We start from the raw sequence: 26567 nt of genomic DNA on the forward strand, positions 1-26567 counted from the left end.
AAATGTTACTGTTTCGGGACTTCTGTGGGGGTGCAGTGGTTGGGAGTCTGCCTGCCAATGCAGGGGACACGGGTTCGAGCCCTGGTCCGGGAAGATCCCACATGCCGTGGAGCAGCTAAGCCCATGTGCCACAAGTGCTGAGCCTGCGCTCTAGAGCCCATGAGCCACAACTGCTGAGCCTGTGTGCCACAACTGCTGAAGCCCATGCGCCTAGAGCCTGTGCTCCTCAACAAGAGAAGCAACTGCAATGAAAGCCTGTGCACCACAATGAAGGGTAACCCCCGCTCACTGCAACTAGAGAAAATCTTCACGCAGCACCGAAGACCCAATGCAGCTAAAAATAAATAAATAAAATAAATTAATTAAAAAAAAGTTACTGTTTCAATCTGCTCTGTACTTTTCTTTTTAAAATTTTATTGATCATTTATAGGCTAAAAGATGTATGTTAAATGTTTCCATTGTAATTGTTTGATATTGCCTTCTGGTAATTTGAACAGTTAGAGATGCTCTTTTTAAAAATTAATTAATTAATGAATTAATTTGGCTGCATCAGGTCTAAGTTGCGGCATGTGGGATCTTTTGTTGCGGTGAGTGGGCTTCTCTCTAGCGTGGCACGTGGACTCTAGAGTGCATGGGCTCAGTAGTTGCAGCATGTGGGCTTAGTTTTGTTGCAGCGGGCGGGCTCTTCGTGGCGGTGTTTGGGCTTCTCTCTAGTTATGGTGCAGGCTGTAGAGCGTGCAGGCTCAGTAGCTGTGGCACGTGTGCTTCGTTGCCCCATGGCACATGGGATCTTAGTTCCCCAAGCAGGGATCGAACTCACGTCGCCTGCATTGGAAGGTAGATTCTCAGCCACTGGACCATCAGGGAGGTCTCTAGAGATGCTCTTATTCAGTGTGTCTAGGTTAGTTTTGTTGTAACTAAGGATTTTACTTTTTAGAGATATAAGATAATTTTTGTAATTCAATTCAGTCTGAATCCATGTCTTTCAGCAGAGGAGTTGAAATTCATTTACCTGACTTTACTATATATTACTCTTTTTTTGAAACTGTGTTCTTATCAATATTGTTGAACGGTGTTATTTGGCACCACAGTGCATAGTGGGGGAAACTTCTCCAAATTTAAAAATACATGTGGTCCTATTGAAGTTTGCTAGGTTATACCTTGTTACGGTTGAGAAATTGGTTTCTTTTTAGAATTGTATCATCTGAGTATATGTAGTTAGGCATTAATTTTTGTATACTCAACTTACAGTCAGTTGATAATTTTATTCATTATACACTTGTAGATTGCCATTTTTATAATTTAGTCTTTCATGAATATGTGGTGCGGTCTATCAGCTATTTTCAACTGGGAGAAGGACCAGATAGATGTCAAAGTTGCTGGGAGTGTTCATTGGCCAATACCTCTTGGGGACATCTCTGATCTCCTAAAGTGTCTTCCTCCCAGGCCTGTTTTGTCAGGTTGGCAGGGCTGAATGATAGGTCATGTGGGATTTTGTGGACAGTTGGGATGACCTAAACCTTGCTCACTCATTTAGGACTGTCCTTCACCTCTAAGTCCCAACTCCCTGTATCAACCTCCTTTATTTATGCTTACTTCCAGCAGAAAAGAAAGCAAACCTCTTTTTACACCTTTGTTACAGGAATCAGTTAAATATTGGTGAGGAGGAGTATATTAATACTGAGGTGGGGTAGGCTGTGTCCTGCCCCCTGGCCTCAGTTCCTGCGAAGATTCTTCTTATCTTGTGGGGTTTTTGAGTCTAAGGAAACACTGCCTTGTGAAATCGTACTAGGACCGTTTATGTCTGTATTGATGTTTTCATGTTTGGAAAAATTAGATTACAGTCAGAAAAAAAATGAATTCATGATTTGGAGTAGGTTAGATAGTAAACCTGATCTTGACTTCTGAAGATAACTATAAAATCCTTATTTGTGTGAAGCACTCGTAAAGTTTTTGTTTTCTTTTCAATTTGTTTTGTTTCTTTACCCTAAGACTTGCTACATTTGTGATGAACAAGGAAGAGAAAGCAAAGCAGCCACTGGTGCTTGCATGACATGTAATAAACATGGATGTCGACAGGCTTTCCATGTGACATGGTAAGTATGTTTCTGTCATTGTACAGAAGTGAAATTGGGAATACCTTGTAAGTTAAAAACTTAGGTACCCAAATATTATTAAAGTAAATTTTGTTAGGATAGTGTCTATGTTTATATTTACTGTAATAAAGATAATTCTAATAATTGAGTGTATTTACCAGAGTCCAGTAGGTGGACCCTGGTTCTAGTGCCTTATTCAGTTACATTTTGTTTAAAATACTTCTGTTGGTTACCTACCCTTGGATTTGTCATTAGGATTAAAAGAGCTGATGTAGATAAATTTAGTGCAGTATCTGAAATACTAGTAAGGATTTAATGAATGATAGCATTTTTTCACTGTGTTTCAAGAGGGGAAAAAAAAGCAATCGCCATGATTCTCAGTATTATAGTGGCTGTTCCTTAAAAAGTTACTTAAATGTTTTTTTAAATAACATTCTAGTTTTATTTTGTTCATGTTTCTTTTCAGTTTTTATCCATGTACCTATTTGTTGCATAATTTGTTAAAATCACAGTTTAAATGTAACATTGTTTTTTGATAATTTTTTCACCAAAAATTTTGGTAAGATGATATAGTCCACTAGCAACATGGAAATGGCTGCATTATATCCTATCAAATGTTAGTATTTTATTTAATGTTTCACCAATTTGAGACACATTGTTTCCAAATTGTTTTATAATATGTGGTGCTGTAAAGAACATTTTGTGCATTCAACAAACATAAATGTAATTTCCTTAGAATAGTAACTAATGATAATTAATAGCTATTATGTATTGAGTATTTACTATGAAGTGGGCACAGTTCCATGGAGTCGGATTTCAGGGCAAAAATTGTGAACATTATAATTGTTCTTAACACGTGTTACTAAATTTTTGGAGGCAGTGTAAATTGATACTAAAACTTGTACTTATATGTTTTTTTGAGCATAAAATTTCAAAAGCACAAATTATCCTAAAACAAAACATTCAACATAATAGACAACAATTAAAACTAAAAGTTTGGCGAGACTTCCCTGGTAGTCCAGTGGTTAGGACTCCACGCTTCCACTGCAAGGGGCACGGATTCGATCCCTGGTTGGGGAATTAAGATCCCACATGCTGTGCGGCCAAAAAAGTATAAATAAAATAAAAAATAAAAGTTTGGGTGTAACTCATATAGTTATTAATTTTAAAAATCAGTCTATATTTATCAGCCAGTATAGGAACAGGCTTTATTTCCTGAGCTTTTAGTATGTGGATTTATGAAGTCCATTTTAGATTACTTTTGGGGAATGGAAAATATATATATTTTAATATTTATTTATTCTTTTGGCTGCGCTGTGTCTTAGTTGCGGTATGCGGGATCTTCATTGCAGCCTGCTGGATCTTTAGTTGCGGCATGCGGGATCTTTTAGTTGTGGTATGTGGGATGTAAATCCCTGACCAGGGATTGAACCTGGGCCCCCTGCGGCATGGGCCCCCTGTGGCATGGAGTCTTAGCCACTGGACCACCAGAGAAGTCCCATGGAAAAGATTTTTGTTTCTTTTAAATTCTCTTAATTGAAAAATGGACAGAAGACCTAAAGAGACATTTCTTCAAAGAAGAAATACAGGTGGCCACTAAGTACGTGAAAAGATGCTCAAATCACTAATTATTAGAGAAATGCAAATCAAAACTACAGTGAGGTACCACCTCACACCAGTCAGAATGGCCATCATTAAAAAGTCTACAAATAACAAATGCTGGAGGGGGTGTAGAGAAAAGGGAACCCTCCTACACTGTTGGTGGGAATGTAAGTTGGTACAGCCACTGTGGAAAACAGTATAGAGGTTCCTCAGAAAACTAAAACTAGAATTACCATATGATCCAGCATTCCCACTCCTGAGAATATATCCAGACAAAACTGTATAATTCAAAAATATACATGCACCCCTACGTTCATAGCAGCACTAGTCACAATAGCCAAGACATGGAAACACCCTAAATGTCCATCGACAGATGAATGGATAAAGAAGATGTGGTGTGTGTACACACACACACACACACACACACACACACACACACACACACACACACACACACACACACACACACACACACACACACAGAGTGGAATACTACTCAGCCATAAAAAAGAATGAAAGAATGCCATTTGTAGCAACATGGATGCAACTAGAGATTATCATACTAAGCAAAGTAATTCAAAAAGAAAAAGACAAATACCATATGATATCACTTATATGTAGAATCTAAAACATGACACAAATGAACCTATCAATGAAACAGAAACAGAATCAGGGACACAGATAATAGACTGGTGGTTTCCAAGGGGGAGGGGGATGGATTGGGAGTTTGGGATTAGCAGGTGCAAGCTGGTATATATGGAATGGATAAACAACAAGGTCTTACTGTATAGCACAGGGAACTATATTCAGTATCCTGTGATAAACCATAGTGGAAAAGAATGTACATATGTGTATAACTGAGTCACTTTGCTGTAGTACCTCAGTAATTAACACAACATTGTAATTCAGCTATACCTCAATAAAAAATAAAAAGAATTCTCTTAATATTGTATTTAAATTTCCAAAGATGAAAGACCTTTTTTGGGTATGAGATACATACTAGTACTTTAATTTTGGAATGTTAAAAGTGGAAGGTCAAATTGACAAGATAATGATTCTAAACTTTAGCACTTCGTGTTTTTTAAAAATATGAATATCATAGCTTTAGGTTTCAGTTCCATTTCTTCCATTGTTTTTAACTAGAAAAACACAGTTTACGTTTCTCTTACCTACTGTACTATGGTATGACTTGAAGCATTTTCCTTCTAACAGTATGTAATCTGCATCATATGTCGTGTCAGCCCTTTAGATGCCTGGCCTTTCCAGTTGTACCTGTGATAGAGATTGAAAAAGTAAAATGAAGTGTTAAGTTTGGGGTGTGGAGATATCTTAAAAGAAATTTAATGTCTGCTTGGTGACATAAAACGTGAATAAATCTTCATCCTTGTTAGAGATGGATAAAAAGTTTATTTTAAACCATGTATATAACTTTAAAAATATATCAGTCATAGGATGGGATGAAATGTTCTTGGTCTCAGCTAGAGTAAAGCCTTTTATTTTCCCTTTTTCTCTTAGGAGATGTAAGGTTTTCTTATAAACCCTACATGCTTGGAAGTGAATTTTAAGTTTTATATATATCTATATATATAATATATAGAGATATATATACACACACCATGGTTTGAAATTTTGTTGATATACTTGGCTTTCTTTTTCAGTGCTCAGTTTGCAGGACTACTTTGTGAAGAAGAAGGTAATGGTGCAGATAACGTCCAATACTGTGGCTACTGTAAATACCATTTCAGTAAGCTGGTAAGAGTTTGTCTTGAATTTAATTTTAAAATGATAATAATTAGTTTTGACAATAGAGTGGAGTCTTTTATAGAAAAGGCATAATAGCCATTACTTTTTTTGGTTGTTTATGCTTCAGATTAAGTTTGCTTAGCGTGTTCTTTGTTGGGAATTAAAAGCTCTAGTAATTTTAAAAGATTTTGCTTTGCTTGGGTTCATTTATGAAGGTGAATATTCTACTTTAGAATATATATTAATAGTTAATAGTAAATGTTGGTATACATTTAGTAGAAAATACAAATGTGTAAAGAACTCTTTGTAATTTACCACCGTTTTCAGGTAATTTAATTTTTGATGTTTGATTATGTATTTTGTGATTATCACTTGTTTCTCATCTTTTTGCTTTATTACTATTACCCATTTTATTATTTATTTTCATTTTTATTTACTTGGAGATAGTAAACCTGAAACAAGGCTCTTTTGTAACTTCTTGGTTAAAGATCTTGAGAAAAATATATTTAAATACAACTTTGGAAATATTTTAGATTTGATCACTCTTTACTGTCACATAGTAGCATGGATGAGTTAGTATTATTTGATTAACCATTACGTATTTTGTGTCCATGTTCCTTTGACAGATCAATATTTCCTTAATGCCCCATTGTCTATTTCTCAGTCTTTAGTGGTATCAGATTTGTATACTGAAAATATAAGGCTTCTTTGTTTTTCTTTAGTGTCTCATTGTTACTTTTTATTGTTACCTCTCCCCTGTGAATAGGGCTATTTCTTTCTTTTTTAAAAATAAATAATATCATTAGGGGCCCCTTTCTTAAGAAATGAGCAACTCATGACTCCAGTATTCTGGTTTGTGCATATAAAATATTTAAGATTGTACATATATATTGTTTAATATTGAAGACTTTGATTTATTTTAATGACTGTCAAAGAACATTGAAGTGTTCTAAGAGAAATCTTGAGATAGTAAAATTGAAAATTTGCTTTAAAACCACATTGGAATGTTCATTTTCTAAATCAGAGATGATATAGATAAAATATAGAAATAATGAAAGTGGATTTTGACCTTTGCGTAAATAGAATTTTTTCATTGTTACTTATTAATATGCTGTTATCCCATTTGGTGGTTGGGGGAAAAAGTCTGTTTAATAATTTAATAAGATTGTATAAGATCTATGTTTGCATGGAATTTGATCATCTTTTATAGTCACTTTTATCTAGTTTAATTAGTTATGGTACCACCAAATTTTAACACCTCCAGTAACTCTGTCATACTTTATTATGAATCTGTGTAAGTATTTTAAATAGAAATGTGTAATAGTTTTAGTAATGCTTTGAAAAATGCATGGGTCTAATGCTGACATTTCCTTTCATTTTTTTTTTTTTCTTTATGAACTGCAGAGACAAATTTTTAGAAAATCGTATGCCTTAATACTGAACGTATGAGATTAAAAGGCTTCTTGCTTTTCCTAGTGGCATAAAGTAACTCTTCAGATATTTTCTTTTCTTTTCTTCTAGTCTTGGCATCCTTTTTCAATATGGCATTCTCTATTTTTGGTTGAAACATCTTTAGTTTTTTAAACCAGATGTTGAAAACTATAGTTGATCTCTTTAATGAGGTGGTTTTGTAATAAAATGACAAATAAGCTACTGCTTGTTTGAAAGTATAGTCTGTTTTCACACTTTTTAATAAACATACAAAAACATGGCATTAATCTTAGATTTAGGGTTAGATTTTCCTTTATAATGCAATATATAATATATGGATGGTGTCTGGAGTATATAGTTTGAAATAGACTTTTTTTTTCCTTCAGTAGACATTTTATAGTACTTCACACTTGAATTGGTTTAAACCTAACAAAAGATTTCAGATTTTATATACATATACCTATATGTATACATATTTTCTTTTTTAGAAAAAGAGCAAACGGGGATGTAATAGGTCATATGATCAAAGTTTAAGTGATTCTTCCTCTCACTCTCAGGATAAACATCATGAGAAAGAGAAAAAAGTAAGTGGATTTGTTGTTGCTAAATATGTAGCACATCTACTTAATAGATTTTTTTCCCGTTTTTAGATAAAATTAAGTTTCTTGATAGCTGAATGAAAACATTGAAATACTGAAAAATTTTGGCTAATACAGAGTATTAAGTCAAAGAGTAGGTTTAAAATAATACGCCATATTTGTGAATATGGTTGTACCCATTTCAACTGAAAATTTGAAATATTGAAAACTTTATTGAAGGCATGTGAGGGATTTCTTGCATGTGTTACTCTGGTCATCTTTTGAAATCTTTGGGTAACTTTAGCAATAATGGTTTGTTGCTAGATATTATTAACTGATTATTTCACATGTAAGTAAAAATCTCATCAGCCTTTTCCCTTTATAATATAGAACAATTTTGAAGTTCTGTATATTCTTGACTGTTATTTTTTCCCCAGTGGTACTAATGGATTATTATTTTTTTTAATGACCAAATGTCATACCATTTGTTTGAGAATATTCTGTCTTTTAATTAAAACACTAAAAGCTTGCCTAATACTAATCTGTCTTCTTCTGACTTACCTGTTTTCTGCTTACATTTTTACTTATTGTAAAGGATATGAGTAATTTTTAGTGAACTAATGATAAGTACTGTAGAGTCATTCATAGGACATATTGCCCACATAAGAAAAGGATACTGCTATGGATTGTTTTCAACAAAGTGAAGATACAGAGGACTTCTTCAATTAGGAAAGAATATTACTTTTAAACAGTTGGTATAAACTAGTTTGGAAGATATTTCTACAGATTGTGTGAAAAACTAAATCACTTAACATTTTCATGTTTGTAAATACTTAGGAATTTGGTTAGAATTTGTTTCTTTTTTCAAGGTAAACATTTTGAAAGCTTAAATTTTTTGTTTTGAGATTAATTTTCCAATTATTAGTGAATAATAATTATAACTTTATATTCTCCTTCCGAACATTTGTTAGGTTTATATATTTTTGGTAGATCTTAGGCAACAAGTACACATATTCATTTTGAGTTCTTTAACGAGGTGGTTTTGTGATAGTGACAATAGTAGGGTTTGATTTTGCTGTTTATTGTTGCTTGTGTTGCTCATGGAAAAATGGCAGATTTGGTTTAATTAGCAGTTTTTGTAACAAGCATTGTGAGATTCTATTTAAACTTTTTAATCATGATTGAGGAAGTCTTAGGTAGGGCTTATTATAAATTGTGAAAAGGGAAGTCATACCAATGATGTTCTTATATTCTGCCATTTCATGAGGATTATCTGTTTAAAGAAGTATTTGCTGTATGACCATATTTATCTTAATCTATGCCCTGTCATGTTATTTTTAATGGACAATTATTAAATGTAGTACAGTATTTAATAAATACGGTACTGGTGACTATTTATTTATTAATCTTTTTTTCCTTCTAGGAATGAATTAAAGTTTTCATTTTATGAGTTTTTGCAGTCGTTGAATACTGTATTAAAAAACAATGTATTAAGTTAGTCAAACTTGTTTAACTTTAAATTCTAGCTGTTGGTATTTTCATTAGTATATAAATACTATTTGAATTTTACTTTTAGCACGTATAAGTTTAGTACAACTTGATTTTGTTGTCAGACTTAAAATCAGTTTGTGCATTTTATTTTCTAATAATTAAGATTTTCTGATAATCTATAAAGGCTGTGAGATAAACATACTATAAATTTATTATTATTGTTAGACTTGTTTGCTTGCCTTAGGAATATTCGGGGAGGGACTTTTTTATTATGGTATGATGTTAAGTGATGACGTAGCTGTAAAGATAGGGTGTTACAGACTGTCTTTCTCTTCATCCCTCCTTACCTCTTTTAAGACTTTAACATCTAATAGGGTTGTCTTGAAAATATGCATATCGTGTTATAAAATGTTTTGACAAGTAGTACTTATAATCTATTTGGATTTTACTAATTTAAAATACTATATATTATGAACTAAAATTTGGTGATATTGTTCATAAGATATGTTAGAATCATGTTCCCTGTGAATTCTTTTATCCATGTTCATTCTGTCACATGTTTATTAAGTTATAAATAAGTGATGATAAAGAATATTTAATACTAAATATTGTATTATCCAACTCACTTATTTTTAAATCAAATCAATTTATAAGTTAACTTTTTAGATATAACTATAAGAAAATTAAAAAAATATTGGGCTGGCCAAAAAGTTCGTTCGGGATTTCCATAAGCTACAAAAACCAGAACGAACTTTTTGGCCAACCCAATATTTAGCCTTCGCTTTTGAGAGAATTTCTGTGTGGCCTAAGATATATTATTACTGGTTAGATATTAACTGTGAAATGCCAGCAAGGAGAGAGGAAAAGCTAATGGTGAGATATACCTTTGAATTAGAGACAGTTTCTCTAAATATTGGCTTATATATTTTTAAAAGAATCAAAGTACATGTTTGAAATGAATGAAAAGCTATGCATATTATAGGAGGGTCTTAATTCAATCATGAAATAGTTTGGATCATGATCATTACTATTTAAGAAGAATATCTTCTAAGACTATTAATGTCAATTAATGCTCATTGTAAAATAGAATTTTTTTTTTAAGCCTAGTGTTTTTGTGTTTACAGAAGCACTGCCATAGAGTGAGATGTGGGCAAAAGTTAGGAAATGGAGATGCATATCAGACTTGGAGACATGCCATTGTTTTGCAAGGCTCCGAGCTTCAGAAAGGATATTTTTTCTAAAGGCTATGTTGGAGGTCATCATTTAGAAATCAGTGCTTATTTTTTGCATTGAGATAATCTGTACCAGTTCATTTGATCCTCACTTTATGCTCTTCCCACTCATCAATGTTAACTTATATTGTATCAGTAGTACAGTATTATGCTAGACTAGACTTACAATACTTTACAGCCACATTAACATTAGTGGCAGTGTATCTATGGAAATTTACTCAGTTCCAAATAGGTATGACAGAAATCCAGCTGTCCCCTACTACAATTAGAGGGATTTCTCTCCCATCCTGTACTCCACCCCCTTACTTGCCCTTGGTTCCATTATGTTATTAATAACTGGCAACAAATGAAGGAGTTATTGCTAGTATAAATACTGTTAGGGTGCTTTGGGAGGTTGGGGGAGATAGGCTTTTTGGTTAGTGTTTTGTGAACCTCAGGGAATTGACTGGACTTCCCTTTTGTTTAGGACTGTTCATCTCTTCGAAGAGAACTGGGCTACTTCTTTGGTCCTTGGAGGAATAAAACTCAATCACAGAGCTGTCATTCTCTGTATTTTTGTTTTTTTTTTAAGTTTTCAGTTTGAGAGTCACCCTTTACACACACACACACACACACACACACGCACACACACACCCTTTTTGTACTTCCCTTTGGAAATCTTCCACTCAGGTTAAAGCTTTAAGCTTCTATGTGTGCAAAGAGTTAAGAGGGGGGAGAGGGCAGGGCTTTGCAGGAACAGTAATTTAGAATGTTTGGAGTGTGTGGTGGGGCCGAAGAGTGACAGGAGATGAGACTATTTAATTAAGAAGGTCATTTCCACAGAAGTAGAGAACAAACGTATGGACACCGCAGGGGGAAAGGGGGTGGGTGGGATGAACTGGGAGGTTGGGATTGACATATATACACTAATATGTATAAAATAGATAACTAACGAAAACCTGCTGTATAGCACAGGGAACTACACTTTGCTGTACAGTAGAAACTAACACAACACTGTAAAACAACTATACCCCAATTAAAAAGGTGTCATTTCATGAATAGTTTTATAAGTAATGCTAGTTTTATCCTTCATCCTGGGGTGTTGGGCAGCCAGCCAGAAGGATTAACATCTTTTTTTTTTTTTAAACTTTTGATTTTGCAGTAATTTTAGACTTGTGGGAAAAGTTGCAAAAATACTACACATTATTTCTCTGCACCATTCACCCAGACTCCCAAGATGTTAGCATTTCATCCTGTTAGCTTTATCATGTCCTCCCTTCCTCTCCCGCCTTTGCCCTCTTTCGCTCACTTTTCTATGTATAATCTTTTTTCTGAACTTGAGACAGTAAATTATAATGCCCTGTTAGCCTAAGTCCTTTAATGTGTAGTTTTAATAAAAGGGGAAATTTCCTACATGATTACAGTACAATGATCAAAGGCAGTAAATTAACATTGTTGCAGAACTATTAGATCTATAGATCCTATTTGAATTCCACCCACTAATGTCCTCCATACTAACTAAAAGAGGGAGACTTTTTTAGTTCTGGTTCAGAATCCAATCCAGGATGACACGTTGCAGTCAGTTGTCCTGTCTCTTAGTTTTTCCCAGTCTGGAATATTTCCTCATTCTTTCTTTGTCTTTCCTGACCCTGACACCTGACATTGTTTCAGGTTCTCTGAGGCTCACTAAATCTTAACAGTGGATTTTACAGTCATACCCTTGCTTTGCTCTCATATAGTGGTTTTCTGACAGTAGCCTAGATTTTATGTTTTTCTGGAAGCTAGTCCTTACTTTAGCATTGTTTGCTGTCTGGAAAGACTGGCAACTTACAAAACCAGCAGGTCTTGGTTCCTTTTTTGTCAGTGGTTTTCCTAGTTTATCTCTATACTGCTTTTTACTATAAATAGCAAAAAGACTGCACTTTCAACATATTACCTAGAAAATCTCCTTGTTAAATCATACAACACATTGAGTACACTTTCTCTTTTCTATGTTACCATGGGCATAATGTTGCTAAATGTTGTTACTACATAACAAGAACCCCTTTTCCTCTAATTTTCAAGTACATTTTGTTCTCTTTTAAGCCCTCCTTAGCAGCCTCCTGAAAGGCTAGGAATAGTCTCTTCCATGCTCGTTAGGCTTTCACGCATCATCTCCTAAAAATTCTTCCAGCTCCTGCCCACTGAGAAATAGGGTAATACCTGGAGGAATATGTAAGATTAAGGTATGGTAATGGACAAAGAAGAGTATTGTCTTGCCCTGTTTGGGGGGTGGTGGGAGGGGTGGAAGAAAAGAGGTGGCGTGTATGTGAGTAACTTCGCTACCTGAAAACTGGGTTCGCCTCTTGGTGGGTGTTGAGCCAAAAGACACAACCAAGCCAAAGACTGGGAAGGGGGAAAGATTTATTATTTACAGCAAGTAAGGAGAACACCAGGGATCTCTCCCAAAGTGGTATCTCTTCAAACAGCAGAAGTGGGGAAGTTTTAAGCCAAGGGTACATGCATATTCATGAAGGGGCTTGAGCAGAGGAGAATTCAGCATAGAATTGGGGCAGAAGTTGAGAGTCCAAGCTTTAGTTGATTAAAGTCAGGAGGGGTCAGAAAAGATCGACATCATCTGTTTCATCCTCCACCTTGGGTGGGGGGCCTTAATTCCTGCAGAACTCAAGACAGGTATCAGATTGTTACGTATATCCCTTGAGGAGGAACTAGGACCCTGTTTTATTGCTGAACTATTTGTTTCTTTTTTAAAAAATTAATTTATGGCTGTGTTGGGTCTTTGTTGCTGCACGTGGGCTTTCTCTAGTTGTGGTGAGCAGGGGCTACTCTTCCTTGTGGTGCGTGGGCTTCTCATTACGGTGGCTTCTCTTGTTGCAGAGCACAGGCTCTAGGCGCACAGGCTTCATAGTTGTGGCATATGGGCTCAGTCGTTGTGGCTCGCGGGCTCTAGAGCACAGGCTCAGTAGTTGTGGTACACGGGCTTAGTTGCTCCGCGGCATGTGGGATCTTCCCTGACCAGGGCTCGAACCCGTGTCCCCTGCATTGGCAGGCAGATTCTTAACCACTGCGCCACCAGGGAAGTCTTGAATTATTGGTTCTTGACTGCATTTCTGTTACCAAGTCCAAGCTCGCTCTACTTGCATCAAGACAGGCCAGTGAAGCGCAGACGAGGTGTTGAAGCAAGGAATACAACTTTACTCGGAAAGTTGGCAGACCAAGAAGGTGGCAGACTGGTGTCTCCGTAAAACCATATTATATATGGGGTTTGGATGCCAGTTTCTTTTATAGCGCAGAGAGGGGGAGATGAGGAAGTAAAGTAAAAAGGCTGTAAGTTTTGCAAATATCCCCTGGAATGGCCAGCCTCTGTGAGGGAGTGTGTTAATTTCTTCTTTCTTGCAGCCATCCACAGGCGGGCAGGGTCAGATTGTCTCCCGGTGAGCTGAACAGAGGCACTTTAGTTTAACATTCAGGCAGAGGGGCAGGGTTCCCTGAGGCAGGCCATTATATATGATTAAAATAACAAAAGCAACAAAAAGCAAAGGTTAAAATCAAACAGATCGAACTTGCAGTCTGATTTAGCTCTTCCCTGTTAATTTTCCTTTGTTCCTGCATTTCCCTCATTTCCTGTAAGATCAATAATTATGGAGACCTGTTCCATTGCGGCCAGGCTTAGATCACAAAATGGCTTAGGCCAGAAATGGCTTCTCTTATGTCAAGAAAGCCATGCCTGGTTCTCTTTCTCCGAGACCCCCTACCCGATGTGCTTACAACTTCGGGTCACCTGGATAGTGGAGCAGAGAAAGTAGACGAGGGCAGAATCCTAGGGGAGATATTGCTAAGCAGGTTGGGTATTAGGATAAGGAGACAAGTTATTTTCAAAAGTGTTTAAAGTGAAACTAGGGAATGGGGCATATAGATTTGGAGGAAGTGTTGGAGCAAGGGCCTGGAAGAACTCAGTGAGGTCCCAAGAACAAGTTAAGAGAGTGAGTTAACTTCAAGGTTGTGAAGAAAGAATAGATCATAGTGGTTGAATATTTCATTGGTCTGTTTTGGCATCAGTTGTTGGGAGACAGTTCTCCATGGGACTCTGACATTTGTACACGTCTTGTGAGCAGAGACTTCAACTGCCTTTGTTTATCTTTTCGAAGTTTTTATATAATAAATAAGCCTTGGAAAATGGAGGCACCATCCAGAGCAAGGGCAGAGTTGCATATAGTCTTGGGAGATACAGAGATAATACCTCTTTCTGGGGTAATTGGCAGGCATGCTTACTGTTCAGAATTGGGTTCCCTAAGCCCAAGATTGCTCTCCTTAAATGCAACCCCCTCTGTGTGCAAGTGTCATCTGGCCTCCTTCAGGTTATCCTGTCAGAATTGGGGGTTGGGGAATGATGCAAATGCTGACACTCTGGCTACTGCTATTGCTATGAGTAATAGAGCCCTCTGTGTCCAACCCAGGAGTCTTGTGTCTTCTTCCAGCACTCATGAAACTGGTGGACTAATTGTTAGCTTGTAAGTACGGTAAGATCTTAGACCTTTCAAGTTTTGGGGCACAAGATGTGATTATAGGCATACCAAAGGAGAATCTTAAGTGAAAGCCATTGGAACTGAGAATGTTTGGGGACCCTGAGGGTTGTCCACATAGGATTGGCCTTACCTGTTTAACACACCCACTCTTGTGGTCCGGAGTATTGGGTTACTGTGGTTGAAGATCTTAGCAAGGTCACAAGGAGTAGGGAAGAGTTACCTAAAGAAAAATAATGGGCAGACAAAAACAGGAGATATCTGTTAATAAATGATGGAGCAAGGATTTAAGACCAGGCATGCCTGACTCCAAAGTCTGTGGATCTTTTTTTCACAAGTCTTTCTGCCTTTTACGTGGAGGTTTAATAATCACATTTCTTTAAAAGTTAGATAAATCAGATGTATTACAAGTTGAACTTTTTTTGGTCTTAGTACAAATGGTGCAGTTTTCACGTGTTCTAAAAAGAATTCTAATACAAAGAATCTCTCGTGAATCCTCTGCTTTGTTCCAGGAAGTTCTTACTTAGACTAGCGTTTGGGAGAAGAGATTTATAAAGAGCTTGTAACTTAGGAGGGAAAGATTCCTTGTCAAAAGAGGATTAACAGCCAAGTTACAAGTAGATGTGAACAGCCTTTTTGAAATTTTGCTTGAATTTAGATATTAAAGATAAACATTAATACAGTTTGCATCAATTAAATACCATGCCCATGAAATGGAATTTTGTGACTAATTGAATTGGCTGAGGGACTAATTTCTTTATTCAGTAGAGTTACTATCTTTTATAAAGTTGAGATTACACATAATGTGAAGACTTAATTCATTTAGGTGTTTAGAGTTGAATTCCAACTGTCTAAAATCTTAGAATTATGGTGACTGTAACAAATATTTTCCATTAATAGTAAAAATTTGTTAATATACTTATTTCCTATGTTACACTATCTAGTTTAATTTCCTTTTCCATAGATGAAGAATAGGGACATTAATGTTTAATTGAATTTAATAAATGTTTATGTAGCATCTACTTTATATAGTCCATATCCAAATATTTCCTGTTGTCCCAATAATGTTCTTTGTAGCTGCCTTAAGAGAAATTGATCCAGGATTCAGTTAAGTGTCAAACATTGCATTTAGTTACATCTCTTTAGTCCTCAAGCTTTTCTACCTTTTGCAATGTTGACATTTTTGAAGGTTCTATACTAGTTGTTTTGCAGCATGTCCCTCAACTGGGATTTGTCTTTTTCATTTCCTTTTGATTAGATTTATGTTAAGCATACTTGGTAGAAATACCACATAAGTGGTGTATTGTTCACAGTGCCTCATAACCTTTTTTTTTTTTTTTTTTTGCTATCATTGTATCATATTCTTTCAGTGGGGATGGTATTTAGAAACCATTTTTCTTTGGAGTAAGTCCCTGTCCTAGAATGGATCCTTACCTGGAAGGTTAATTGAGACTCTACTTCAGCCCTTCTTACATGAGGCTGCTTGCATTTATCTGGTATTGGCCATTGCAAAACCCTTTCTTGTTTCAGCTGCTGTCCTCAAATTAGCACTTAGTGCTTTGCAGTGGGTACCGTTGGTGATTTTGTGGTTTTCTTGTGGTTTCCTTCTCCCCTCACAAATGCTGTTACCATGCAGATCTTGTAGTTCTTTGTTCCACTCTGTTTGTATTTTGGGGTTGATGGAAATACTTTGACACTTGGTTTTGTTGTAAAATGTTATTCCATGGATTTTTGGTTTTCCTAAATTGTCTGTTTTTATATGGGGATTCAGAGAGATTGAGAAACTACTCTGTTGCCACCATCTTTCCTTTGTTAATTTCTTTCTTGTTCTTTTATTATTTGTTTATTTTATTTATTTTATTTTTGGCTGAGTTGGGTCTTTGTTGCTGCACGCGGGCTTTTCTCTGGTTGTGGTGAGCTGGGGCTACTCTTTGTTGCGGTGCGTGGGCTTCTCATTGTGGTGGCTTCTCGTTGCGGAGTATGGGCTCTAGGCTCATGGGCTTCAGTAGTTGTGGCACGTGGGCTCAGTAGTTGTGGCTCATGGGCTCTAGGGTTCAGACTCAGTAGTTGTGGCACATGGGCTTAGCTGCTCTGTGGCATCTGGGATCTTCCCGGATCAGGTCTCGAACCCGTGTCCCCTGCATTGGCAGGTGGATTCTTAACTACTGTGCCACCAGGGAAGCCTTTTCTTGTTACTTTAAAAGGGGGTTCACTATTCTTGTATCTTCTTTTATTGTCTGTTTATAAAGACTATTGACTTTCATATGTTAATCGTATATCAGTTATCTTATTGTCTGAGGTAGTAGTAGTACAAAGTACTTTTACAGTACTGTTGTACCAAATACTTTGTGACATAACAGTTGTATTTTAAAAGCAAGTGATTTTGTTTTGTTTGGTTTGTTTCTGCTATTCCCTATTTTTTTTAAAATAAATTTATTCATTTTATTTATTTATTTTTGGCTGCGTTGGGTCTTTGTTGCTGTGCGCAGGCTTTCTCTAGTTGTGGCGAGTGGGGGCTACTCTCCCTTGTGTGGGCTTCTCATTGCCGTGGCTTCTCTTATTGCGGAGCACAGGCTCTAGGCGTGCAGGCTTCAGTAGTTGTGGCACGCGGGCTCAGTTGTGGCACACGAGCTTAGTTGCTCCGCGGCATGTGGGATCTTCCCGGACCAGGGCTCGAACTCGTGTCTCCTGCATTGGCAGGCGGATTCTTAACCACTGTGCCACCGGGGAAGCCCCTGCTATTCCCTATTTTTAAACTGAAAAAATAATCTCAGTTGTAGCATTTCAATTAAGTGGGGGAATGGATGAAGAAAAAGTAAACAGTGTATAGACAGAATGTATTATATAAACAGTTTGGGGCAGCTCTCCAACTGCTTAAACTTCTCTGTGTGAGCTTGTTTCAATTCTTTAATGATAGTGATAATGACAAGGGCCCTAGGTTTCTCTCTGTCTGTAGTAGTTATCACTCCTAATTTTTAAAGTGGTAGAATATACATAAGATCTACTGTTTAAACCATTTTAAAATGTGCAGTTCAGAGGCATTAAATACATTTATATTGCTGTGCACCCATCACCACCATCCATCTGCAAAACTCTTTTCATCTTGCAGAACGGAAACTCTGCAACCAGTAAGCAGTAACTCCCCCTCCCCCCAACTCCCCCCTCAAGCCCCTGGCAGCCACTATTCTACTTTGTGCTTTTAGTAATTTGACTACTCTAGATTCCTCTTATAAGTGGAATATTCTGTTATATGTACATGCCACATTTTGCTTATTCATTTATTTGTTGATGGAGACTTGGGTTGCTTCCACATTCTAGCTGTTGCGAATGAATAATGCTGCTGTGAACATGGGTGGGTATACAATAACTCTTCAAGCCTCTGCTTTCAACTCTTTTGGGTATATATCCAGAAGTGGAATTGCTGACCACATGGTGATTCTGTGTTTAATTTTTTGAGGAGCCGCTATACTATTTTCCATAGCAGCTGTACCATTTTACATTTCTACCAACAGGGTTTCCAGTTTCTCCACATCCTTGCCAACACTTATTTTTTGTTTTTGCTTTTCTCAGTGGTAGTTTTGTTCCTTCATTATGATAAGTTATTTGGTCTTCAGCTCTTTGTTTATTTTCTTGGGGCTGATTATTGTTAAATAAACTTTGTCTCATAGTTACATTAGAGGAAAAGTGAGAGGAGTACATTCAAATGTAAATTTTTATTGATTTATTGTGAAGTTCTAGACTAGACCACAGTTAAGTAAGTTAAATAGCCACATGTGGCAAGTAGATACCATATTGGAAGCATGGCTTTAGAAGATAGTGAGAGCCTGGTTCATGTTTACGGTTTCTGGATAAATATTAGTGTTACTTTGTTTAAATTATGAAGTGTTTTTATTCAGTTTTTTGTTTTGTTTACTTCATCATGAAGTAAATGTGGGAATCACGTGGGCACTAAAAAGCTTTAGGTTCAACCACTAATAGGTAAGGAATTACTTTGTACTAAGTCTTCCAGGTAACCAGTAGACTGGAAAGTTTTTGTGATAAAAAAATAACGGGCATAATAATAATTTATTCTTTTTTAAAATATTTATTTATTTGGCTGTGTTGGATTTTAGTTGCGGCACATGGGCTCTAGAGGGCATGGACTCAGTAGTTGCATCGCCTGGGCTTAGCTGCCCTGGGGCATGTGGGATCTTAGTTCCCCGACCAGGGATCCAACCTGCATCCTCTGCATTGGAAGGCAGATTCTTAACCACTGGACCACCGAGGAAGTCCCCAATAATAATTTATTCTTAATTGATGAATTATTAGGTGACTCTGCTTAGAGGATAGTTACCTATTATGATTCTGTGTGGTAAAATCAATCACTCAATAACGTTTTTACTGAATAAATTGTTGTGTAGGCCTATTTTTTTTCAAACCTTAATTGTCATATGTAAACACAGCTGAATTTTTTTAAAAGAAATGTGAAGTGGTAGTGGTTTCTGAAATTGAGTACTGCTAGCTTAGGTTAGGCTGAATGGTTAAAATAAATATACACGTGAGTCAGAGCGAGATTGGTCCAGTGAGAAGAAAATAAAGTCCTTGTGGAAATTTGGCAGAAGTTTCCTGTGAGGCAGTAGGAAATGCTAAATGAAAGCAGTGTTATTTTAGAAACGTTTTGAATGTTGTCATTGATTTTTCTTAAGGAGATATGAGAGGACAGTGTTCTCAATTACATGAACAATATCTTCAGAGTACAAAAGCTAGAAACTTCATAGTATTTTGAACATGGAGAAGGTTCAGTTTGTTGAAAACATGGGGTAGGGGAATAAGAATGATAAGCGTGAAAATATAGGTTGGGGCCATTTATGACAATTTCAGTAAGAGGAGTTTGCATTTAATAGTGGTATGAGGAAGATTGTTCACCCAGTTTTGTATGAGGGGACAGAATTTGTGAACTACTATGATGACTGATAGTTCTGTTTATAACATTTATCTAAGTTTTATGTATTTGTCTTCCCCATTGAAACAATGGAATTTCACCATAAATTTTTGTCCTGTTTACATTTGTATTATCAGCATTTGTGTACTGAATAAATAAATAATTTTACTTAATAAGTAATTGAAATAAGGAGACCAGTTTGTAGAATGATGATGATGACAACTACAATGACAACCAAGCAGCGATAATTAACATTTACTGTATGTTAGACCTTGTTCTAGGTACTTTACATGTATTATTAACTCATAGAATCCCCAACAACAAACTTGTGCGATAAGTACAATTATTATTATTTTTTACAGATATGAAAACTATGCCATAGAAGTTTAACAGCGTGCACAAGCTAATAGTGAATAAGATAGAGCCAGATGTGAACCCACATAGTCAGGCTCCTGAGTCCATGCTCTTTAACCACTATATTATGTTGCTTAAGCACGTTAACCTGAATCAGATTAAAAGTAATGAAGTCTAAACTGAGTTTATATGAATGGAAAGATACGGGAAATGATATTCAAGGCACTGAAGCAATAAAATCTATAAGGCCCGGGATCTGATTGGTAGTAGTGGGGCAAGGGGAAGAGTGCATTGTAAGTGATAGATGGTTATAGGGGACATGCTACCACCATAAATACAAGTAGGGCCTTGAGGAAAAAATAAACATTGTAATTACTCATTATAATGAGTAAACATTATAAAAAGGAGGAACTGATAATTCTGATTTTAGTCACATTAGGTCTGGTGGAATGGGAAACATTTTAAAGGCAGTTAGAAGTGTGAGACTGGAGTTTGAGATGGGTTAGGCTAGATGTATATTTGATTCAAATAAGTGAAATTATTATTATTTTAAGAGTTGTAAATTATGATTAATATTGTAAAATAAGGAGATTGATTTGATAGTAAAAACGAAGCGTTGTCAGAAAGACTTAAGTGATGAGGCTTTGCTTGGACTGAGGTATTGGCACATTACACGTAACAGAAGGGAAAAACAATTTGTTTGAATCATATTCTACCCATTGCCTCCAAACAAGCTTTGGTTTTTTTTTTTTTAAACATTATTCTATGTGCTCCAATTATTCTTTTTTTGTCAAATAATGATGCTCTTCAGTTTTCATCTTCTTCTTTTCTTTCTTCCATCTCAGTTCAAGCCCAGCACTTAGTTCTGTCTTTCTCATGAAGCTAGACTTTGTCTTGTGTGACTCACGCTGTATCTCTTGCTTTGGATATCTTTTACACAATTTTCTTATGTTTTCATTTCACTTTTTTACTACTAGTTGTCATTAGTATATGTCTAACTGCCAGGCTATATTGTGTTTTGTTTTGTTTTTTGTTTTTGGCCGTGCTGTGTGGCATTTGGGGGATAGTTCCCTGACCAGGGATCAAGCCCATGCCCCTTGCAGTGGAAGCTCGGAGTCCTAACCACTGGACCACCAGGGAATTCCCTACATTGTGTTTCAAAACTGATCCGTATCTTTTGTACTTTACTGTTTTTTCCACAGTGCCTAAAAATATGGTTTCTTGAACACAGTGAAACCATGTGAAATGCTTGCTTTTTAAACAAACCCAGAGTTTTAAGTATAGGAGTAATGAAATAAAGGTAGTATTATTGACAACTTTTGAGTAATTAAGAACTGATTTGGGAGGATTTATAGTTTTAGTTGCATTGACTATACTGTAGTAGTTACATATACATTTATAGGAATATGAAACTGGAGCACAGGATGTTAATGGAGTAAGAGGGGTCTGCTGAGGTCATGAAAAGGGATAATCTCTGATGAGACGTTGAGAAGGGATGGACTTTTATCCATGGAAGAAGAAAATGATTTAGTATTTAATGTTGCAAAATGGATATACTTGTTAAGCAGGCAGAGAGAAGTTGAAGTGAGCATTAAATCATTTATTATTCATTCCTTTGTGTGATTACATAGTTTGTTTCCTTAACTTTTTCAGCCTCTAGAGTATGCCCACATCCCTTGCTTCATGGCCCACTTCGTCTCTTTAAAGCCAGCAACGTTGCAGCTCTCTGATCAGTCTTCCGTAGTCATATATCTTCCATTGACTCTCTTCTTTTGCCTCCTTTTTTCACTTTAAGGATCCCTGTGATTGCATTGGGCCTGCTGGATAATCCAGGATAAGTAAATATACTTATATATGCAAAGTGCCTTTTGCCATGTAAGGTAACATATTTACAGATTCTGAGGGTTAGGGTTTAGACGTCTTTCAGTACCATTATTTTACCTTCCACAGAAGTGTTGTCTGGTGCTGTGAGAATGGCTTGAATTCTGCCTCCTAGTGCAGTGATGACATGTATTTTTGGATCAGTTTAGCAGGTACTGAGGCTGAATAGCTGCTGCAACCCAGTGCATACCACATACCATTTGGTTTCGGTTTAGTTGAACTAGTCAGTGAACCAAGCTCAGTGTTGAAGGGAAGCTCTATGAATTGAGGTCCACATTAAGCCAACAGCTTTGCATCAGGTGACAGAACAGAGGTAGCTGTCACATTTTAAATACAAAGCTGAGATGCTGATGGGACCAGGGCAGTTGTGTTCTTGAATATACCATTTCCATTTGGCAAGTGAGGAATTTGGGGCCCTTGCCACATTGTTAGTCATTAAGTCTGACTTAATATTAGACATCATAGGCTGGAGAGTCACATTGTTCTGTGGGTCTAGTTTTGACAAGAGCCCACTGGCAAGCTAATAGCTACTTTTCAAAAAGGGGTGCCCCTGATAGCTGTGTCAGGGAGGCAACAAATCTAGAATCCCAATGGGAGCCTCTGGGTAGAGGCTTTTTGCCAGAGTCTCAAATGAGCAAAATCATCAGTCACAAAACTTGTAGCTCAAGTGCATAATGAGGATTGTGGGGTGCTGAAGGTAGAAAGTATTAGCTTCCTTCTTCCCACTGTGAATCTTTCCACTGATGCTGGTGCCTTTTTCTGCCATAGGTCCCGGTAAGATAGTAATCTGGGTAACTCTGTGTGACAGAACCATAAAAATTTGTGTCTCTGCTGTCTCCAAATTCTCCAGCATACTTGGATGGGCGCCTGTGGCCATTACTTGATTTCTCTTTGGGGACTGGGAAGTCTTATCCTCATCTCTAATCATTTTTCTTATTAAAGCAACTGTGATCACCTTAAAGGCTGAGGAGGTTGAGGAAGAGTGAGAGACTCGGGGGGTAGAGATGGCTCCACACTGTTAAATTCACCTTTGGGTTTAGTTTCAATTTCCAAGGGCATGACGGCTGCTGGTGGGTTAACCAAACAAATTTCCCGTGTTTTCAGCATTCACAGTGCTCCATATTGTGACATCCTCATGGGTGACACCATTTATTTCAGCCCAGGGGACCCCGTGATTCAGCAGCCACTTTGCACTCTCTGGTCAACTTGATTTTGGCTCACAAAGTAGGAACCCGTTTTGGAGAGCTCTCCTCAGTCCAGGGTATCTGCCACCCAATACAAAGTTAAACTCTCAGGTTTTCACCTAGTTTCAATAAGGTGCTAGTTTCATAAAGACTGGGAGAGTTTTTCAGGGTGGCAGTGGTGATTGGAAGAATTTTTCTAGATTTCTCATTCTCCAGTGGGTCATCTTTATTATACTGTAAATGCTTTATTAATATTGTAAATCCAACCTGGGGCATCAAGAGCCTGAATACTACTCTTCTAAGTCTCAACTGTAATTTCTTATGGGTGTTGGTCTGCCTCTGGGAAATCTCCCTGAGATTTCCTGACCAAAGCTGCCTTATAGCAACCAGGATCCACTGCAAAAATATCTGAAGTCTTTTATTGTCATCTCTAATTGAATTTGAAGTTGGCTCGATAGATCGCAGGTGGTATTGAGCTGTGAGGCAACCCAGCTATTGCCATTCTTCCTTAACATACATTAAGGCCCCTCTACCTGCATTTTTCAAGTGAACCAGGGTTCCTATGATTCACCTTGTTTCTGCCCATAGTGATTGCTTGCCAGTTTCCCTCCTTTCATGCCCAGTATAGGTGAGTGGCTCTGTTACTGTTGTCTGAAAAGGGTTAGAACTTTCTGTTCACTAGTTACTATTACGGTAGGATGGAACTGAAGCCAACTGCCAGATTGGTGAGGAAATCATCCTACCTGAAGGTTTTTTTTTTTTTCAATTGAAGTATAGTTGATGTACAAAATTATATATGTTGCAGGTGTACATATAGTGATTTACAGTTTTTAAAGTTTATACTCTATAGTTATAAAATATTGGCTATATTCACTGTGTTGTACAATATATCCTTGTAACCTGGAGGAGGTTTTAACAGCCACCTCCTCAGTTCTTCCTCATTATCAGGCAGTAAAATGAAGGACCATTTACTACTTGATTGACCATATGATTTGCTCAATGTTTGTTAGTCATTCCCACAGACTTCCCTCAAATCCCATTAATTGGCCCTTGAGGCCCTTATTCTTCCTCTTCCAGAAAGCCATGTCTCTAACAGCATCACATTCCTATTACCAAACTGTCAAGAACTTTGAAAGACGTCTGTGATTTTACTCTACTTATAAGGTAACTAGTTAGGAGACAAGAAAATTCTGAGTCAGAGATGAAGTATAGTTTATTACTTAAAGCAGTAGAAGTAGCCAGAGTATCAGTGTTTCTGCACTGCTCCCCCAAGATCCAGTTTCCATAGGGCAGTGCAAAGAGGACCAGATGACATCTGCTCATGCAGTCTTTTGCATTGCAGTAGAGGTGATCTTAGGGCACCTGAATCTTTTGTAATAGCCAGTAAGTGTGGCTGCCCTTTGCTCCTAAGGTACACATTCTGTTTTCTAAGTCTGATCATTATATGAACAACCTTGAAAAGATAGTTCAGAATGACGGGCAAGTCATTGCCTCATTCTGAAGACATACAGGAACAGTAGAGACTCATGTAAGAACTTTCTCCTAACACATGACAATCTTCAGATTATGAGGATTAATACAATGTTTATTTTTCATTCACAGCTAAGTCCAGAATGGATGTTGCAGACAGCTTTCTTTCTTATAAGGCATGAATCAGGAATTTAAGTTCCTTCCACCTTGTGACTCGGCCTTCTTTTCATTGTTCCTTCGTGGCTGCCGTGTTCACTTGCATTAATCTCTGGAAGAGGAAGGAGCATGGACACTCAATACTTGGGGCTATGAAGGACCAGGCCTAGAGGCAGCACACGTCGTTTTTCATTCAGATTGCGTTTGACTTCAACCCAGTTGAGTGACACATTGAACTGCAAAAGGAAACTGGGAAATATCTAGTTATACTCTGAATAAGAAAAGGAAATGGGTTTGGTGAATAGCTAGCTGTCTCTACCTCATTTTAGCCCATTCTTTTTGTTAAGCCATATGTAATTATTAAAAAAAATTCAGGGCTTCCCTGGTGGCGCAGTGGTTGAGAGTCCGCCTGCCGATGCAGGGGACACAGGTTCGTGCCCTGGTCTGGGAAGATCCCACATGCCGCGGAGCGGCTGGGCCCGTGAGCCATGGCCGCTGAGCCTGTGTGTCCGGAGCCTGTGCTCCGCAACAGGAGAGGCCACAACAGTGAGAGGCCCGCGTACAGCAAAAAAAAAAAAAAATTCAAACAAGACAAAGCATTTAAAAAAATGCAAGTTAATTAAAAAAAAAAAAAAAAGACCCACTCCAGAATCCACCATCCAGAAATAGCCATTATTACTACTAAGTAAATTTTTATATATAGATAGCTATATAATCCAGATTTTTATATATAGATGGAAAATAGATTTTAAAAAGGGTAGTTAGAGCAATAAAAAATATTAAAATGATACAATACCTTAATTTTTAAAATATTAGTTAGATTTATTTGGCTATATAGAAGAAAAAGAAAGTGAAGCAAAATAGATAATGTTGAACTTCATATAAAATTTCCTTACCACAAGGGATATTATTTCCTTAAATTTATACCTTGAAGCTTAATAATAGAGATTACAAAAACAAACAAAACATTGAGAGGTAAGATTGTCTTTCCAGTTCAGATGCTTTTAGCTGTAACAGAATATTGCTAAAGCAGTAGGAAATTTATTGTTTTGCATAAGATGTTCAGAGGCTTTTCTAAGATTAGTTAATTTAACAATAGCCAGTTCAACAGTAGCAGGGCATTGTTGTCTTTCTTTTGGTTCTCTTGGCTTTTCTAGGCATAGTTGTAAGGTCATTACAGTTGTTCCAAGGGTCATGGCCTAACACTTGAGCATCTGAAGGCAGGAAGGGAGTACGTTTTTAAGAGAGAGAACATTCCCAGCCATCTCACAGAAAATTTACCCTTCTGTTTTATTATCCTGACCTAAATCTATCCTGGACCTAAGGCAGTCAGTGGGTAGGGAGGGTAGATTTATCTAAATTGACTTAGATATACCATGTTCACCTCTGGGCTGGAGTTTGAGGATGTGAGAGGGTGATTAGCCAAAGAAAACCAGACTTTGTCTACAAGGAGAGGATTTATGTGTAATTACTATTTGGTGGCAAACTATTTTGTTTTAACTACATGCTTCAAAATCTGTATTGAGCTCCTGCCTTGAAAGGCTAACAGCATCCCCATACTCTTCTCATTTCCTGTGCCCTCCAGTTTGTTTGTTTTTCAAAGATCTTTATGTTATATTTTTCAGGTCTGGGGCATTCTCTTCTGTAAACACAATCCTCAGAGTTGTTTTAGGGATTTGTTCTGTATTTTTAAAAAATATTTATTTATTTATTTGGCTGTGGCGGTCTTCTTTTTTTTTTTTTCCCTGCGTTGGGTCTTAGTTGCGGTGCGCAGCATCATTAGTTGTGGCATGCAGGCTCAGTATTTGCAGTGTGTGGGCTTAGTTGCCCCATGGCATGTGGGATCTTAGTTCCCCGACCAGGGATTGAACTGGTGTACCCCACTTTGCAAGATGGATTCTTAACCGCTGGACCGCCAGGGAAGTC

At 37.0% G+C, this 26567-nt stretch overlaps 1 protein-coding gene across 12 annotated transcripts in view; it reads left to right on the forward strand.

Annotated features, from left to right (window-relative positions):
- The window catches only part of MLLT10 (MLLT10 histone lysine methyltransferase DOT1L cofactor), a 256251-nt gene that overhangs the window by 110273 nt on the left and 119411 nt on the right, over positions 1 to 26567 (forward strand). For 11 of the 12 annotated variants that reach the window (XM_079912301.1, XM_079912296.1, XM_079912302.1 and 8 more), the window contains 3 exons: positions 1993 to 2096; positions 5357 to 5450; positions 7361 to 7456. In XM_079912301.1, coding sequence (XP_079768427.1) covers positions 1993 to 2096; positions 5357 to 5450; positions 7361 to 7456 — 294 coding nt within the window. The remainder of the gene's footprint in view (positions 1 to 1992; positions 2097 to 5356; positions 5451 to 7360; positions 7457 to 26567) is intronic. The other variant, XM_079912306.1, reaches the window with a different exon arrangement.

This window comes from Stenella coeruleoalba (genome assembly GCF_951394435.1).
Source record: "Stenella coeruleoalba genome assembly, chromosome: 2".
NCBI lineage: Eukaryota > Metazoa > Chordata > Mammalia > Artiodactyla > Delphinidae > Stenella > Stenella coeruleoalba.